The sequence below is a fragment of the Engraulis encrasicolus genome, chromosome 10 (assembly GCF_034702125.1).
Source record: "Engraulis encrasicolus isolate BLACKSEA-1 chromosome 10, IST_EnEncr_1.0, whole genome shotgun sequence".
NCBI lineage: Eukaryota > Metazoa > Chordata > Actinopteri > Clupeiformes > Engraulidae > Engraulis > Engraulis encrasicolus.
This window is the reverse complement of record NC_085866.1, coordinates 12,527,928-12,544,473: the sequence shown is the minus strand read 5'-3', so window position 1 is coordinate 12,544,473 and position 16,546 is coordinate 12,527,928. Positions and strand designations below refer to the sequence as shown.

The 16,546-nt window shown below is 42.4% G+C and overlaps 3 protein-coding genes across 4 annotated transcripts; 2 read left to right on the top strand and 1 right to left on the bottom strand.

Moving 5' to 3' along the window:
- Positions 1–754: 754 nt before the first annotated feature.
- On the bottom strand, positions 755–5,883 carry srsf6a (serine and arginine rich splicing factor 6a). 2 transcript variants are annotated; one of them, XM_063208041.1, is made up of 6 exons: positions 5,700–5,883; positions 4,779–4,939; positions 3,369–3,487; positions 3,016–3,218; positions 1,936–2,013; positions 755–1,704 (listed from the first exon to the last, which is right to left on the bottom strand). In XM_063208041.1, exons 1-6 carry the CDS (start codon positions 5,804–5,806, stop codon positions 1,203–1,205), a joined length of 1,170 nt encoding a protein of 389 aa, XP_063064111.1. In that variant the 5' UTR covers positions 5,807–5,883; the 3' UTR covers positions 755–1,202. The 2 variants fall into 2 exon arrangements, with proteins under 2 accessions (XP_063064111.1, XP_063064112.1); XM_063208042.1 differs by having other exon boundaries at positions 4,806–4,939.
- A 72-nt stretch (positions 5,884–5,955) lies between these two features.
- On the top strand, positions 5,956–10,749 carry snx21 (sorting nexin family member 21). Its single transcript, XM_063208040.1, has 4 exons — positions 5,956–6,328; positions 7,215–7,491; positions 8,027–8,184; positions 8,943–10,749. Exons 2-4 carry the CDS (start codon positions 7,230–7,232, stop codon positions 9,795–9,797), a joined length of 1,275 nt encoding a protein of 424 aa, XP_063064110.1. The 5' UTR covers positions 5,956–6,328; positions 7,215–7,229; the 3' UTR covers positions 9,798–10,749.
- Positions 10,750–14,349: 3,600 nt separating this feature from the next.
- wfdc2 (WAP four-disulfide core domain 2) lies at positions 14,350–16,507 on the top strand. The gene is made up of 4 exons (XM_063208039.1): positions 14,350–14,800; positions 15,193–15,336; positions 15,481–15,621; positions 15,742–16,507. The coding sequence occupies exons 1-4, from the start codon at positions 14,710–14,712 to the stop codon at positions 15,873–15,875; spliced, it is 510 nt and encodes a 169-aa protein (XP_063064109.1). The 5' UTR covers positions 14,350–14,709; the 3' UTR covers positions 15,876–16,507.
- Positions 16,508–16,546: the final 39 nt, after the last annotated feature.

Below are 16,546 nucleotides of genomic sequence, written 5' to 3'. Positions count from 1 at the left end.
GAGGCGGCACAGTAAAAATTCAGAAAAATTGCTGCAAAATGGCGGGGCGACTAAATCTTTGAAGCACTTTGAATCGAACACATAATAGCTTGAAATTCAAGACTAGCTACCTTAATGCTTCCTGACTTGATTTTGAATGAATGGACATCGCTGACCAGCGTGCTAAATAATTTGCTCCCTCAACACAACCATATCGACTGGTTTGTTGGATTGTAACACAAGACATTGCCTATGAAAGGGTAACAGTCAAAAATGTTATTTTACAGAAATTTATCGAAGAGGCTAATTTCGCCTGTTCGTTTTGGTGCCCAATTTATTAATTGGAAAAAAAACCCACACCATTAGATTAGCTGCTGACCTTGCCCAACATATGAACTGCCTTGCAGTTAAGTAACATTTATACTCAAATAAGCATGGCAAATAATAAATGTATGTACTCGCATTAGTGATCAATTCCTTACCAGTGGTTCGTCCTGCGGTTCAGGTCTTTCAAGTGCGCGTGCGCAGTGCGCTTGTTCCCTCGCAGTCACTTACAGCAAATGTAATCTCAGTCCTCCAAACACTTGAAGCGTTAACTATAATTGCGCATTGGTTGTAAAACAGTAGTACTGGGCACACACTCAAGGCAGGTTAAAATATATTCCTGTCAAATGAAGATCTTTATTTGCAGCTAACTGACAGCTGCATGTTGCAATCAATGAATCTGCACGTCAATGACAGGGGCAAGACCAACAAAGAAGACCCACAGCAGGAATAAATAATTGTAAGAAAGTTTAATAAAAAATGACCACGTTACAATCAAATACCTCCGAATGAGCAAGAATCAAGCCAACACCAATCAAACTGAAAATCAAACCAACAGACAGGCAGTGATAAAAATAAAATAAAACCAAAAAAAATCACAAGGGGCTGGTGTACACTGGCAAGCTCTTCAGGAAGAACCCATTTCCTTACAATAGACACCCGTAGACAAAAAAAATCATGAGCTACAGTCATCAATGCCATGCCTCGGATAAAATATTTAAGATTACCAGTTAAAGCAGAGACTGTACATATGCACTTGGACATGACCAAGGAAGCAGTCAAGGGGGCAGAAATGCTCAGACATTGCCCCTTTTTGCAGGGACCAGTCAACATATCTAGTTAAGCCCCTTTCAAGAGGTTGTGGACAAAAAGCCAAGACTACTGTGAAGCTCCCAATTCTAATCCTGGGATGCAGATCTGGAACGAGAGTGGGATCGAGAGCGGGAGCGAGAGCGTGAAGGGGACTTTGAGCGAGCCGGGGTGCGGGACTTGGAGCGAGAGGCTGAGCGGCGAGCCGGAGACTTTGAGTGGCTCTTGTCGGCGGCGGGTGAGGGAGACCTGGAGGCAGACTTGGCGCCGTCTTCCTTGCCGTTCTTGATGGGGCTGGCGGAGCGGCTGCGGGACTTGGCCACCGCCTGCTTCTCGTTGGAGCGGCTGCGCGAGTCCCTCTCCGACTTCACCTTGGAGCGGCTCTTTGACCGAGACTTGCGGTTGTCGGAGCGCGAGCGGGACTTGCCGCTGGCCGAGCGGCTGCGGGACTTCCGGGTTCGGGACCTGGAGCGGGACTTCCGGGAGCTGGACTTGCGCGTGGCCGACTTGGACCGCGACTTGCGCCCGCCCGACCTGGAGCGAGATTTGCGGCCAGAGCGAGAGCGTGAACGCCTCCTCCTGGAACGGGACCTGAGACGGAGAGAGAGAGAAACCATAAGTGACACTTAAGATTTAAAACCTCACGCAACACTTCAATTACACATCAATTGCCTTAAAAAATAAAATAAACAGGTGATAAAAAAATGACTAGTGCATTTGGAAAGAAACTCTGCAGAGTCTGTTGAAATTAAAACTACACCAATTGTAATGAATTCTCTACATTGTAAACGCTTATGTTGAGAGTTGGCCACGCTGGATTACCTGGAGCGGGATTTGGAGCGGCTTCGTGAGCGGCTGCTTCTGCGACTCCTGCTACGAGAGCGACGGCGACTGCGGGACCTGCAACAAAGGCAACAACAACCACAGGTTTAGATCCTTAGCATGTCCCTCAATACATGCCTTCTACATATTGTTTATAACCCGACTGCGTGAACCTAGCTGCGCACAACTCATCCTCTAATTGTTGGAAACCGTTGTCAGTCAAAAAATTAGCTCACGTGGTTGGCTGCCAGTGTCTTTCCCCTCCTCATAACATTGTGTTGATAAACACTGAGAACTCATGTATGGGTACTACAGACAGACTACACAAAGTGAAAAGACTACTGTCAGCCACAAGATTTTTATTTGTCACATGCTTTGTGCCGGCACAACTGACAGTGAAAAGGTTGCAACTGCCCTCTGTTGTGTAGAATAAATAAAAAAATACGAAAAGGGGAATAATTAAAGAAATTAATTAATTTAAATTTAAAAAGCGGATGGCTTGAGTGAAGAAACTCTTCAAAACACGAAAACAGTCAATCTATTTGAACAAATAGTCTTGAATTAATTGCTGTTCCTGAATGATCAATAGAGGTCTCAGTACTTCTGCAATCCCCCAGTCACTGCGTCTTTATCTTGACTTCAGGCAAACAGTCACTGTAAATTACCACAATGGGGCATAATGCACAAAATTAAGAACCTCTTCAGCCAGTTTGTAGCTGAACTATATAAATATAACCAGTGGCAAAAAATGAGGAATCACCAGTCTTGGGGGATGTACATTCAGTTCTTCATTTTTGCAAGCAGAGAAAGTTGGAGCAAAATCGATAGAGTATAGTTTGAGGCCGAGCCTCAGACTACACATTCTTACAAAAGCCAGGGGTGATCAAAAAGTAATTGTATTACATTTGTGCATTTCCTTTTCATGAATTCCTATTTTTATTCCTTGGCATTTCAATTGAGGGACTCCAGTAGGATAACTGATTTTTTTTTTTAACTGAATGAACATCCTCCAAGATCGGCGATTGCATCCTTTTTTGCTAGGGGGCTGTATACACATGTAGGGTGCTGGAGGCCACTGACCGTGAACGACTGCCAGAGTAGGAGCGGCGGCGACGGGGTTTGTCTTCGACCAGGCGGATTTTTCTGCCGTTGATGTCGGTGCCGTCGAGTTTGTCCAGCGCGCGCCTCAAGTCCGAGTGCGAGCGGAACTCGATCACCCCCTCGTTGGTGCGCTCCTTATGTGCGTCAGCATAGGTGACCTCTCCTGCCTGGCGCATGAAGTCCTACAGCAAACACAACACCATGTTAACAATCAGCATTTAAACACACCAAAGGTCCATCCGAAATTGTACCAAAGACAGGGATGTCTCAAATTAACAATTGCTTAGTTGTTTACAGATAAATTGATACATAGGATAGAAACATCCACTTACTTTAAGGTCTTGCCAACTGCAGCGGCTTGACAAGTTTTCCACAATGAGCCTATATTCGGTACGAACAGGAGGTCCGTACTTATCCCGACCACTGCGGCTCCTGCTGCTGTAACCACTACCTTTTAACAGCAAGACAGACACACAGTTACAAGCAGCCCAGTACACGATAGGCTAGAATAATGACAACGCTAAGTACACGACAAAAAAGAGGGTAGAAAACAAAAACGGCACGAGCACTGGAAAGAAAAACAAAAGTGTAAGAAATTGTTACATCCTGAGAAAGTATGTGTGGTTAGGATTTTAATTTAATTACACAAGACCAATTGCCATTTCAAAGTTTGTAAATCAATTGATTATTTTTTTTACAATTTGATGGCAATGGCAATAAGTAAACTGTATCCAATCTACAGCCTGAACCCCACAGGTTGCCTACATAGTCACCTTTACTCCTGTCGAACAAGGAGTTTCTTCCCACCCACACCGAGATTCTGAAGTAATATGAAACCCAGAGAACCTAGGTAGCTTCTACACCCCTCTCAAATCCTTGCCTGATCACTTTAAGTGGTAAGTAAGTTGACAGGTGAATGGAATCGCTTCCATGCAGGTAACAGAGGACAGCTGCAACACAACTTTTTTTTTTTTGCTAAATGCTGTGCCTTCTTTCATTCTCAAATCTTTTTTTGCTTGTTTGTTTGTTTGTTCAACACAAAAACCAATGGGAATCCTCACCATCACCCCTGGTCTATTGGCAAAAGGCTGCTGTCATCTTGGCTTCCGGTAAGGTCAGCCAAAGGTAGGCTCAAGGGGCAAAGGTCACTCACAGTCACACACATAGTAAGGTGAAAGCCAAGGCCAAGCGGGACAGGCAGTCATCTTAGCCTCAAGGGACTCGGACTCAGCCCTCTGCCCCCACTGGTCACTTTTGAATTGAAACATCAAGGACTTTTGTTAATGTTGAAATAAAACTGAATTACAACATTACATGGGTACATAAACCTTAAACGTATCAAACTAAATATGATCTAATACTATCCTCCACATGTTCGGCAGTGGAAAAGAATTAATAAACCTACAACATCTACGAAACCTACATTGTATGTACTTCCAATGAGCATACGTCACAAAAGTAGTTAACTCTTTAAAAAATGGAGGAGCAATCAGTCCTTCCTGTACCCATTTTATATGTTGTTAACTGCTTACAAAGTCATGTGAAGTCCTGTGGGAGCATTCTACAGTCTGGCCAAAGCTTCAGACATCCTATCCATCAAAATTATGTCAGAATTAACAGAGCCAAGACATGGTGGCCATCGTTAACTTCTTTTGGCCACCTCAAGTCCGACCCTCCAATAGACAGAGTTGTTAAAACAAAAGACTATCGTGTAATAATGAATGAAGGGAGACAGCACTTACTGCGACCGCCACCCCCATAACCCCCACCGTATGAATCGCGATCACGCCGAGGTCCGCGAGCATGTTCAACAACAACACGCTCGCCACAGAGCTCCTTTCCATTGAGCTCATACACCGCGTCGTCCGCGTCGCGATTATCATCGAACTCAACAAAGCCATACCTGAAAGAGAAGCGAAAGCCACATTTGATACATTGTAATGACAACGTCGGCACATACACAACGGCATCACTCTGTCCTGATAGGACACAGCACCCCGTTCCAAAGACACAGCACCCAGTTCCAACGTCAACAATGTTACAGGTTGAACGGTGTGTCACTCAACTACAAAGATTTTGCAAGTCAGCTCAGTCAGTGTGCGCGGGATTTGATGTCCTATGAAATCCTGCCACGCACAATGCCGCTAACATTAATGGTGGCTAGAGGTGGCATGGTCAGCACAACCGTGAAACAGTTGTTCGCAACGTGCGCTGCAATATTGTACCGTTTCATTCACATAGCATGAGTTAGCCTTCTAGCTACACTGTGTACATTATTAATGGCCCATGTCTAACCCTGTGATTTAAAAGTCACCAGGCGTTATGTAACAGTAAACCACGGAGTAGGTTCAAAGCGGCCATTTCGTCCATGCAGTGGATGTAGCAAATGTTAGCATACTGCTGCTTAACATGGTTGGATCAACACTTGGCTTTTACAACATATGACTGCGTATACACATTTCTATAATACAGATCCACATATACAACTGTTGCAATGACTCATGAAGGTAATATGTTTACACAAATGAATGAATCAATTGTTATTGTTTTAACTAACACCAGGCAACGGCTAAAAACACTCGTGTACAACCAGCTCCATATCGACAGCTAACACTGATATTAGCTAACTTGATAGATAGGTTGCCAGACCATCTCAAACTCACCCATTTTTCAGATCGATTTCCAAAAGCTTTCCATATCCACTGAAAAACCTCTGAATGTCCTTTTCACGGACGTGATAACTCAAACGTCCAATGTAGACCCGCGGCATTGTGCTGGTCGTCGGTAGACGTGCGGAAAGGTACCTAGTTCTACTCAGCAGCACCTCGTTGTCAAAGAGACTAGCTTCAGGCTTCAAGCAAGCCAAATTTATACCTCACGTGATCTGTGACATCAACAAAATATCGCGATGCGTCGTTAAGTTTTGGATACTTGGTAACGCTTTGAGTTGCAACTTATCCGTGCTCGTTTTTGACACAATGTAACTGACAAGCGGTCTGTGGCAACGTTGTAGCGAAATACAACTTCTAAACATCCATCTGATATACTGTAGGAGCCTAGGTTGAATATTTCACGTTTGAACCATATACGTGCACTTCGCCTGGATCAGCAAAGTTGAGCCATCCATGGCTAGCTAAGTTAATGGTGTCAGGAAAACACGCCTTCTGCAACACCAGTCCATTCTATCCCTGTGAGGAATCTGCCGTGTAACCTCAAATTGTGCATCGACGACTATCTGCCGATGAATTTAGAGATGGAAAGCGAAACCTCTGAATGAGCCACCTCAATACCAGTAAGTGTTCTTTTCTGTATTTATTATGTACACTCTCATTGATACTCATAAAGCTGCAGTAGCCTCATGGAAATATGGGATAAGTTGATGTGAATGTAGAGCTACCATCCTTGGACAGTGTTTTGCACCTTCAGCTGTTTTCTACTATAACTTTGGTTTTTGGCAATGCGATGTATTTTATACTTGATTCTTTTGAATAGTTCTTCGTGCTGTCTTGTGTTTTGGCCAATGACATTGTGGCTTATGGTCCTGTCCAGAGTGACACATTGTGACTAGATAGCTGGTGAAACTCTATCGTTAGAGCCGATGGCCTACATCACATCCCTTGATTTTCACATGCTTACTTTCAGGATCTAGGTCTTGGCAAGTTGACGAAGTGGCTTAGGCTACACTTTTGTAATTGTAATCCTCTCTTACAAAGTATCCATATCCTGTCAAGCATTGTTTAAAGCAGGTCGCATTCAAGTTGCTCAAGGCTAGCAAAAAAGCATTAGGCCTAACTGCTTTTCACCCATTTTCATCTAATTGAACATTCTTGTCAGTCAGAAGGAAGGGGAAAACAATATGAACTTAACTGTCATTATATATTTACCAAGCCATTTCCCATACTCGAATTGCCAATACAGTTTCCACAGGCTATCTGGTTTCAGGGGTGTCAGTTGCAGGCTACTGTGAGTTGTTGCCAGGATTCTGGTTTCTGGATGAAGGTAGTGTAGGCCTACTGGTGTATCCCATAGCCTACTAACTTAATCTAACTGTTACTTACTTACTAATGTGGGCAGGGGAAATCAGTCAAAAAAGGTGTAAGTCAATAAAAGACAAAACAACCCTGGGCAAAAATACTGCCTTGCCAGAACATCAAATGAAATGTGTGTGTTCATCACAGTGCATTGTAGGTGGGATGGCATCCAAGCTGTTGGACAGGCTTCGACGGTCGTTCTTCAAAGACGGGGAAGCACCCTCGGAGGCTGAAGGTGCCGATGAGTTTCCGGAGGTCTCAGAGCTGGAAGATGACACGGACTGCGTCTCGGCAAAGCTCGGAGGAACTCTCTGCTTCGAAGGCGACAGCGCACTGGAGTCTGAAGATGCAGGAGAAGGTTCCGGACCTGAGAGTGATTCTGATTTCCTGGGAGAGTCCTTGGATAATGCATCCAGTAGCACAGGTACAATATGTCTTCCATGGATTCATGAAAAGGAAGAAAGGAGTGGCACACTGGAGCTGAATGCAAAATCAAAAACTGTATTAAACAAAGCCGAAAAAAGTAAATGAAGGACAAACGTTTCGGGTCTAGCCCATCATCAGTGTTCCCAGTTTTGTTTTTGCATTCAGCTCCAGTGTGCAACTCCTTTCTTCCTTTTCATTACATTGCTCTTGGAATTACGCACCGAGCGATACGCTCAGGGTAAGACATTGGCGCAGACGCCACCCCACCATTGCTTTCCATAGATTAATCTCACATTATAATAGACTAGTATAGCACAGTAAATGTTATGGAACCCAAAGGAACTTGAATCAGTTGGTCACTTTGTAGAGCAAGGCACTGCATTTAGTACATTTCTATGAGCATGGTATTTCATACCTAAAAGGTACACCTGTTGAAAGAAAATGTGTAAATAAAGTGGAATAAATGTGCATCACAAACTGTTCAATCTGTTCTGATATCTTTGGAAAATTGGGCTGTTTTGTGTGCGTTGTAGACACCAGTCCTGTGGGTTTGTCACCGACGGGCTCAACAATGTTGACGAGGCAGCTGCAGGAGAGTTGGCGGAGTATGCGAACTCGCAGCGTGCCTGAGAGACTTGTTTTCGAAGTGACTGATGCCAGCGTGGTCCAAGAAGGCAGTTCTAAATATGTGGTAAGACTTCAACAAAATAAAACCAACACGTGCTATGCAGCATCAAAAGTGTGTGTGTGTGTGTCTGTGTGTGTGTGTTTGTGAGTGAGTGAGTGTGAACTTGGAGGACATGGTGTGTTTGTTTGTGGCTAATCCCTTGCCCGTACCTATAATGGTGAAATGTACTTTGGTCACAGATGAGATAATATGTTTGAGAGTACATTTTGTATTATTACCATAACATTGTATTACCGTAACATAACATGATAATAACATATCATAACATAACAGAACATAACAGCCACATAACATAAAATAATCGAGATAGTGTGTGAGATGTTGAGAGGTCAAGCATGTTTGGTTATGATACAGATGACTTATACTGTGTGTATGGCATAAATCATTTTGAGTAGTAATATTGAAGAGGTACAAAAGATGATTGCTTCAGTGGGTGAAAAAAATTTCAAATCAGGTGCTCTTCTGGATCCAACAGGGAACGCGTTTAGAGTGTAAAAGTGGAGATCCAAGGTCCTCTCTGGTATGAAAAAAGGTCCTTTATTTCCTGGGACTGTCTTTCTCTTAAAAAATATGTTTTGGTCTTTTTTGACTCTATCACAGGAAGCGAACGGGGAGAGTGATGGGGAAGGGTCGGCAAATGACCCGGGCCGGGAATCGAACCCGGGTCGGCTGCACGGCAGACGAGTGTGCCCCACCTGTTGGCCACGGCAGGGCTGGGACTGTCTTTGTAAACTGCTCTTCTTCTTCTCCCTTTTCCTCAGCTCTACACTATTCAGGTCATCCAGTCTGGGGGCTTCGACAAGACCCCAGGCGTCATCACGCGACGCTACTCCGCCTTCGAGCAGCTGCACGGCCGCTTGCGGCGTCGGCACGGGGACGAAATGGAGGGCCTGTGTTTCCCACGCAAGAAGCTGCGCAAGAACTTTGCGGCCGAGACCATCGCCAAGCGCAGCCGGGCCTTCGAGCAGTACCTGTCGCACCTGCACTCGCTGCCGGGCCTGCGGCGCTCGCCCGTCTTCCTGGAGTTCTTCTACCTGGGCGACCTGAGGGCCGGGCAGATGCTGATCCGCGTGGGCCGCTACCAGGACGCCGTGAGCGCCTTGGTCAACGCCATGAGGCTCCAAGAGAAGCTGGGGTGCCAGCAGATATTGCAGCAACACCAGCAGCAGCAGCAGAGCCAGCAGCAACACAACCAGCCACAGCAGCAGCAACACCAGCAGTGCTGTCCACAAGGGGTCCACTGGCTCTTCAACCTGTGTGCGCTGGTGAGTTGTCACCAGGAACTGGACCAGCTGGAGGAGGCTCAGGAGGCGTGTGACCGGGCCCTGAGAGATATCGCCCCTTCCCAGGAAGCAATGCAGCAGCACCAACAGCAGCAGCAGTGGCTGAGGCTGCACCCGCTGCTGATTCCTCTCCTGCAGTGCAACGTCAGGCTGTCGTGGAAGATCTCCAAGGACAAGCGTCAGTGGGAGGCACTGCTGCAGGAGATCCAGGAGCTGGGGCTGATGGACACGGCGGGCAACCAGGTCAGCCTGAAGGAATACCTCATCAAGGAAGTCCTGGAGGACAGCGAGGGCGACGCCAGGTCCAAAGTCAAAGGAGAGGACGCCACTTAATCATTCACTTGAAGGCGAATACTGTGTGTGTGTGTGTATGTGTGTGTGTGTGTGTTTGTTTTCATTTGTTTTGGTTTGTTTGTAACACTTTATAATAATGGATGCATACAAAACATTATAAAGACTTAACAAATGAGGAACAAAACATTAAGAAATGTTTTTGTTATTTACTAAGTTTTATTAATGGTTCATAAAATATCTACAAATAATATGTTAAAGATTTTACAAACCTTTTAACAGAGTATTTTTTTTTTATTCATTTACAAAACAATTGCAACTGTTTTTGATAAGAACAACTTACCTATAAAATATTAACATAACATTTCCTACTCATTTACGAAAATGTTAAAAGTTTTGATCATCATTAGTTAGTTATTTACTAAGTATTTTTAATGCTTTTTATGCATCCATTATTATTAAGTGTTACCATTTTGTTTGGGGTATTTATTCCCTCCCAATTTTAAAGAATTTTACCAGTTCAAACTCCAGCAACCGATTTGTACTGTGTGCTGTACACTCCAAAACCTGTAAGGGCATTTCCTGAACACTAAGGACAACTAGGAAATGTAAGACACGCTGACTCCATATTATGCACGATGCATTCAAATGCAGGTAACAGGATCAATCAACACGTCTAGTTAGCTAGATCGTATTTGGCTTACATGAGTTTAATCAATCAGAATACAGTGTAGAGTCTGGTTGTTTTTGTTTATTTGTTTATAAGAGCATAGCTGTGGAATAGAGGGAAAATAGAAGGAAATAGAAAGTGAAATGTAGGTTAATCGAGAAATGTGCGAAACCTAAAATATAGCAGATGTAATTTATTTTTATATTAATGAAAGCCTCGTCTGCCTGGTTGTATCCTCTGAAACAAGGATAGGATAGCATAGTTTGGCTACCTGTGACAAAATTAAAAGGGCCCTTATTTATTGAAATTTTAATAGTGAAAAAACTTTATGGTAACACTTCCAAATAAGGGGCCATAATTAACAGTAAAGTAGCTACAACCTAATACTTAAGTAAGGGTTAATAATCATTACTTAATGGCACATTAGACACATATTAATTGTTATTAATGCATATGTTGAACATTAGTAAGCAGTTACTTAACTATTAGCTAACTATTACCTTGTGTTACAAGTTAATAGCATATTATTATTTAACTAATAGATAAGTAAGGACACAGTTAATAGTTAAGTAGCTATCAGGTCATACTTAACTAAGGACCAAAATTAACACTTACTTAATACAAAAGTAAGGCATAACTAATGGTTAATTAATACTTAAATATTGAGTTTTGGGACCCTTATATTAGAGTTGGCTGAGGATAACTAATGGTTAATTAATAGATAGATATTGTTGTTTGGGACCCTTATATTAGAGTTGGCTGCGGATAACTAATGGTTAATTAATCGATAGATATTGGTGTTTGGGACCCTTATAATAGAGTTGGCTGAGCATACCTAATAGTTAATTAATTTATCTACTGTGACATCTAGTTTGCAGTCATTCAAATCACTGTAATAGTGGCAACAGGAGCCATTATATAGCAAGGATTAGACGTACACTTCTCAATGATGGTGGGGTGATAAGATGTAATTTTTTTCATGTACCACTTATTAGTTTTAATGGTAAAAAAACCCTGCAATAAATGCAGAACATTATGAAGAGTAATAGTTTTGAAGCGAGACTAAACCATTCCTCTGTGATAATTAGGTTAATGTTTGAGAATATTAGCTCCAAGAAGAGCAGTGCATGATGGGTACGCAATCTACAGACAACAATATTTCGGTATTATTTAATCATTAGATATGCCTTGCTTTTGTATTAAGTATTGTGTTAATTAAGGTCCTTAGTTAAGTATGACCTAATAGCTACTTAACTATTAACTGTACCTAATCTAATGATTAAATAATACCGAAATATTGTTGTCTGTAGATTGCGTACCCATCATGCACTGCACTTCTTGGAGCTAATATTCTCAAACATTAACTTAATTATCACAAAGGAATGGTTTAGTTTTGCTTCAAAACTATTACTCTTCATAATGTTCTGCATTTATTGTAGGGTTTTTACCATTAAAATTAGTGAATGGTACATGAAAAAATTACATCTCATCACCCCACCATCATTGAGAAGTGTACGTCCAATCCTTGCTATATAATCGCTCCTGTTGCAACTATTACAGTGATTTGAACGAGTGAAAACTAGATGTCACAGTAGATTAATTAATTAACTATTAGGTATGCTCAGCCAACTCTATTATAAGGGTCCCAAACACCAATATCTATCGATTAATTAACCATTAGTTATCCGCAGCCAACTCTAATATAAGGGTCCCAAACAACAATATCTATCTATTAATTAACCATTAGTTATCCTCAGCCAACTCTAATATAAGGGTCCCAAAACTCAATATTTAAGTATTAATTAACCATTAGTTATGCCTTACTTTTGTATTAAGTAAGTGTTAATTTTGGTCCTTAGTTAAGTATGACCTGATAGCTACTTAAAGCGATGGTTCGGAGTAGAATCACCCTAATGCCATTTGAACCGTGACACCCATCCACCTTTACACCCGAAGTGTTTTCTGCCGCAGGCTTACATCAACAGAGTTGCCGTGTTATTCGATGTTTATTCCGGTTAGCTTGACTCAAGCGCATATGGATACTGGGCACCGTCTCCAAACTTTCCCCACAAAAATAACATGTCATGACACCAAACTTCTGCAGTAGCACAAATATGGTCTGTACTCACGAAACGAAGCATTTGGAAGTTTGGAAATAGTCCAGGAGTTTATTATTATCAACACAAGCCGAATAGCTTCTCTGCTGCTAAAGCTGCGCCAACGTTACTTCCGTCATCTAAGACAAGCATGTAAGAGTCCTCAACGAAGCTCATAATATGCACAATGGAAATGAATTCAGCATCAGTATTGATAACGAAAATCCTTGTCTAATTGATAGTAGGTAAGATTTGAAATATATTTTAAGTATTGCCTTGAAAATATAAGCCTTAATCACAATTCAGTGAAAACTTTTTTAACACTCTCGTCTGGAAGTTTGTTGAAGACTTTTACGGGCTTGTCTCATATGACGGAAGTAACGTTGGCACAGCTTTAGCAGTAGAGAAGCTATTCAGCTTGTGTTGATAATACTAAACTCCTGGACTATTTCCAAACTTCCAAATGCTTCGTTTTGTGAGTACAGACCATATTTGTGCTACTGCAGAAGTTTGGTGTAATGACATGTTATTTTTGTGGGGAAAGTTTGGAGACGGTGCCCAGTATCCATATGCGCTTGAGTCAAGCTAACCGGAATAAACATCGAATAACACGGCAACTCTGTTGATGTAAGTCTGCGGCAGAAAACACTTCGGGTGTAAAGGTGGATGGGTGTCACGGTTCAAATGGCATTAGGGTGATTCTACTCCGAACCATCGCTTTAACTATTAACTGTGTCCTTACTTATCTATTAGTTAAATAATAATATGCTATTAACTTGTAACACAAGGTAATAGTTATCTAATAGTTAAGTAACTGCTTGCTAATCCATTAATAACAATTAATATGTGTCTAATGTGGCATTAAGTAATGATTATTAACCCTTACTTAAGTATTAGGTTGTAACTACTTTACTGTTAATTATGGCCCCTTATTTGGAAGTGTTACCAACGTTATTCATCATGTGTTGTGTATACTTCTGTGTTCTGTCATGTTGTTTGCATTGCCCTAATGTCTTGACTGACTTGCACATTTTGGACACACTGTATGTTATAGCATGCCAATCTTCTAGACAGCATGTTATCTTTGTTAGGTTTTTTTTTGCTTTTTTATCAAACTTATTTCAGACAAATGTATGGCTCAACCTGTTGTTTTTCTTGCAGGTTACAGACATTCTGAAACTGTTGCTCAGAGTTCGGTGAAGACGGCTTATGAATAGGTTATTACAACTCAACACCACACTCCTAGAGTCTTTTTTCAAAAGTGCCTTTACACACCTGACATATATATGATGTGAATGGAATATTCGACTTTGTGCTGCTCTTATACCTATATATTTTATACTAGACACTTGGACTAAATGCATACAGCTATAACAGAAGTACTGTTTGAGATGTATGGATGTATGGGCTTACTAAAGGGATTTGATGATGCATTTAGAGGAAATAAACACTTTGGAAATACGAAAGCAACCGGTCAGCTGTTCCACTTCATCTTTTCTCTTGCATTTCACCCTTTCAGACTGATGAGTCGTCAACCCACTGGGTGTCTCCTCTAGAAATGGCTTAGGAGTGTTTGAAAAAAACCCTGAATATTTCAAACTCGATGAACCTTTCTGCTTGTATGCAGTGACATCTTTCATTAAGTGTCCAGGAAAGTCTATATACTATATTCCGGGGCAAACCATTAAAGACTGCAACACTAGGACTCTCAAATTGCCAACTTTTAATCAAAGTACCAGAATTGTGAATTGAGTGGTGCCAAATTATATTATTCTGTCATGTGGCCACTAGGTGCCAGTACAGTCTCATACAGGAAAAACAAGTTGGAGTGTGTTGGCATGTTTAGGATACAGTAGTAGGTCATTGACATTTTGAGTCAGCCATGGAGACAGCTTGTGTGAAACCCAGACCCAGTTGATCACCTTTAACTGGTGTGTTATTTAGATTAACAGAACACCACAGCGCGTATTGCAGCAACAATCTCCATAAGCAAGTTAAATTGCTGAGCATGTCCAGAGGCAGCTGATCCCTTTTGTTGCGGGTGTGCTGAAATCCAACGGCCTCAGGACCCTGAGGATCCAGGACTCCACATTCTTTCCTTTCCTCCGCCCTCTATTCTAATCTATCCAATTTAAAGTATGTTTCCAACAAGTTTGGTCCTGTGATTGTTAACCAAGTGGACGGAGAGATGAGGCAGCTGGCACTTTGCGCGTTTCCCGTTCTTATGATGATAATGGGGATGGAATGCGCAGAGCCTGTGGCAGGACTGAATAAAACAGGTAAGTAGGCCTAGACCTGCACCCAACACAGTGGATATTTTTCTATAACATAACCCGCGGTTGTCAGCTGTGTGCGTAAAAATCAATTTAAATGCCAAAAATAATGCCTTAATTTAGACGACGAGTAATAGAAAACAACGGGAGTCAAGTAGTTATGGAGGAGTTTTGTCATGCCGGTAACCAGGATTATAAATCTGCTGTCTGTTACCAGAAACTTAATTGTCTGCCATCAGTATTCCTTGCGTTCTGTGGTGGGACTTTCTATTTTAATGGACACCTAATGTTTATCAGATTTACCAGCTATTGAATCTCAATAATAATGTTTTGAACTCGGTTACCGCAGCCAACACATGAACTCTTTACGACCCCTGATTTTTTTTTCCCCATCCAAGTGACCCGATGGAAAGCTGGCCACTGCCCGCGGCGTTTGAACGTGGTGCCCTCTAGTAAGGGATGCGTCTGTGATGATGACTGCGCAGGAGACGATAAATGTTGCATCTTTGACTGTGGATCTGTCTGCGTACCGCCTGCATTCAGTAAGCAGTTGCCACTTACTCTTCCATGCCTTGGCTTAAGTTGACCAGGACAAAAACAATAACAGCTGTGAACAGGGCTTAAACACGCCATTCATGAAGTCTGTCTGGGGATATTGTAATCCCTCTCTGTTCTTTTCCTCACAGCAAAACCAGGCATATGCCCGCGCAGTAGGACAATTGGCGTAGGGGTGTGCGCAGAGTTCTGCTCCGACGACAGTGACTGCCCAGAGAATGAAAAATGCTGCCACAATGGATGTGGTCACACGTGCATGGCTCCATACACAGGTCAGATTTGGAACCAGGGGGGGCAGATGGATGGTCCCCGTGGACAGAGATTTCTGTGACTTTTGTTTTATTATTTTGTTATAGGCTACTCAATTACTTACACGTTTATGTCTTTCTCAGTGAAACCCGGGCGTTGTGGTTTACCGAAGGGCACCCCAATGTGCGCAGAGTACTGCTACCATGACGGCCAGTGCCCCGCGGAGCAGAAGTGCTGTCGGACAACCTGTGGCCACTCCTGCGCAGAGCCATGCTAACAGGACCACGCAGTAGGGTCCGAGACTTCGAGACACCAGTATCTTAGTTTTGCATTTATATAGTAGACTATGTTATCAAACTACAACTTAACGTTGTATGTAATTCTGTGGTTTTCAAAGGACGTCCAAGTGTCTTTCTAGTATTTGTATAATTGTGCATTTTGTAATGTATGTAATTAACAAGATTAAAGGCAAATAAAATGACTGTACCTTGTTAGAGTCCAATCTAATGTTTGTGTATCGTATGCATAGCCTATCACTAACACAACCTGAAAACACAGACTTTTTGTAACCATCCTTATCCAATGTAAATCAACATTGAGATGTTTGTCCATCTCACTACTCATTCTACCACTGTGGCAACATCTGGCCCCTAATACTGCAGTTACTTGGGCTGCCTAGACCCCTTTTGTCCTCCAGGAACCCCTATCAAGCTTGGGTGGCTATGATGGACCGACTGGGTAGCTCGACATGGCCATCAACATTTTGGAATGCAAACACCCATTTTCCACACTTGGGTGCCAAACACGTGCAGTACAATTTGCTTGGCAGTGAAAGAGAACTCTGTAGGCTATGGACTCCTCTCCTGGAGCTTGGCTGGATCCAAGCTGGGCTTGTTGACAGAAATAAAATTAAAAAAAATCAAGGAGATGTGAAAACCTCCTCAAGCC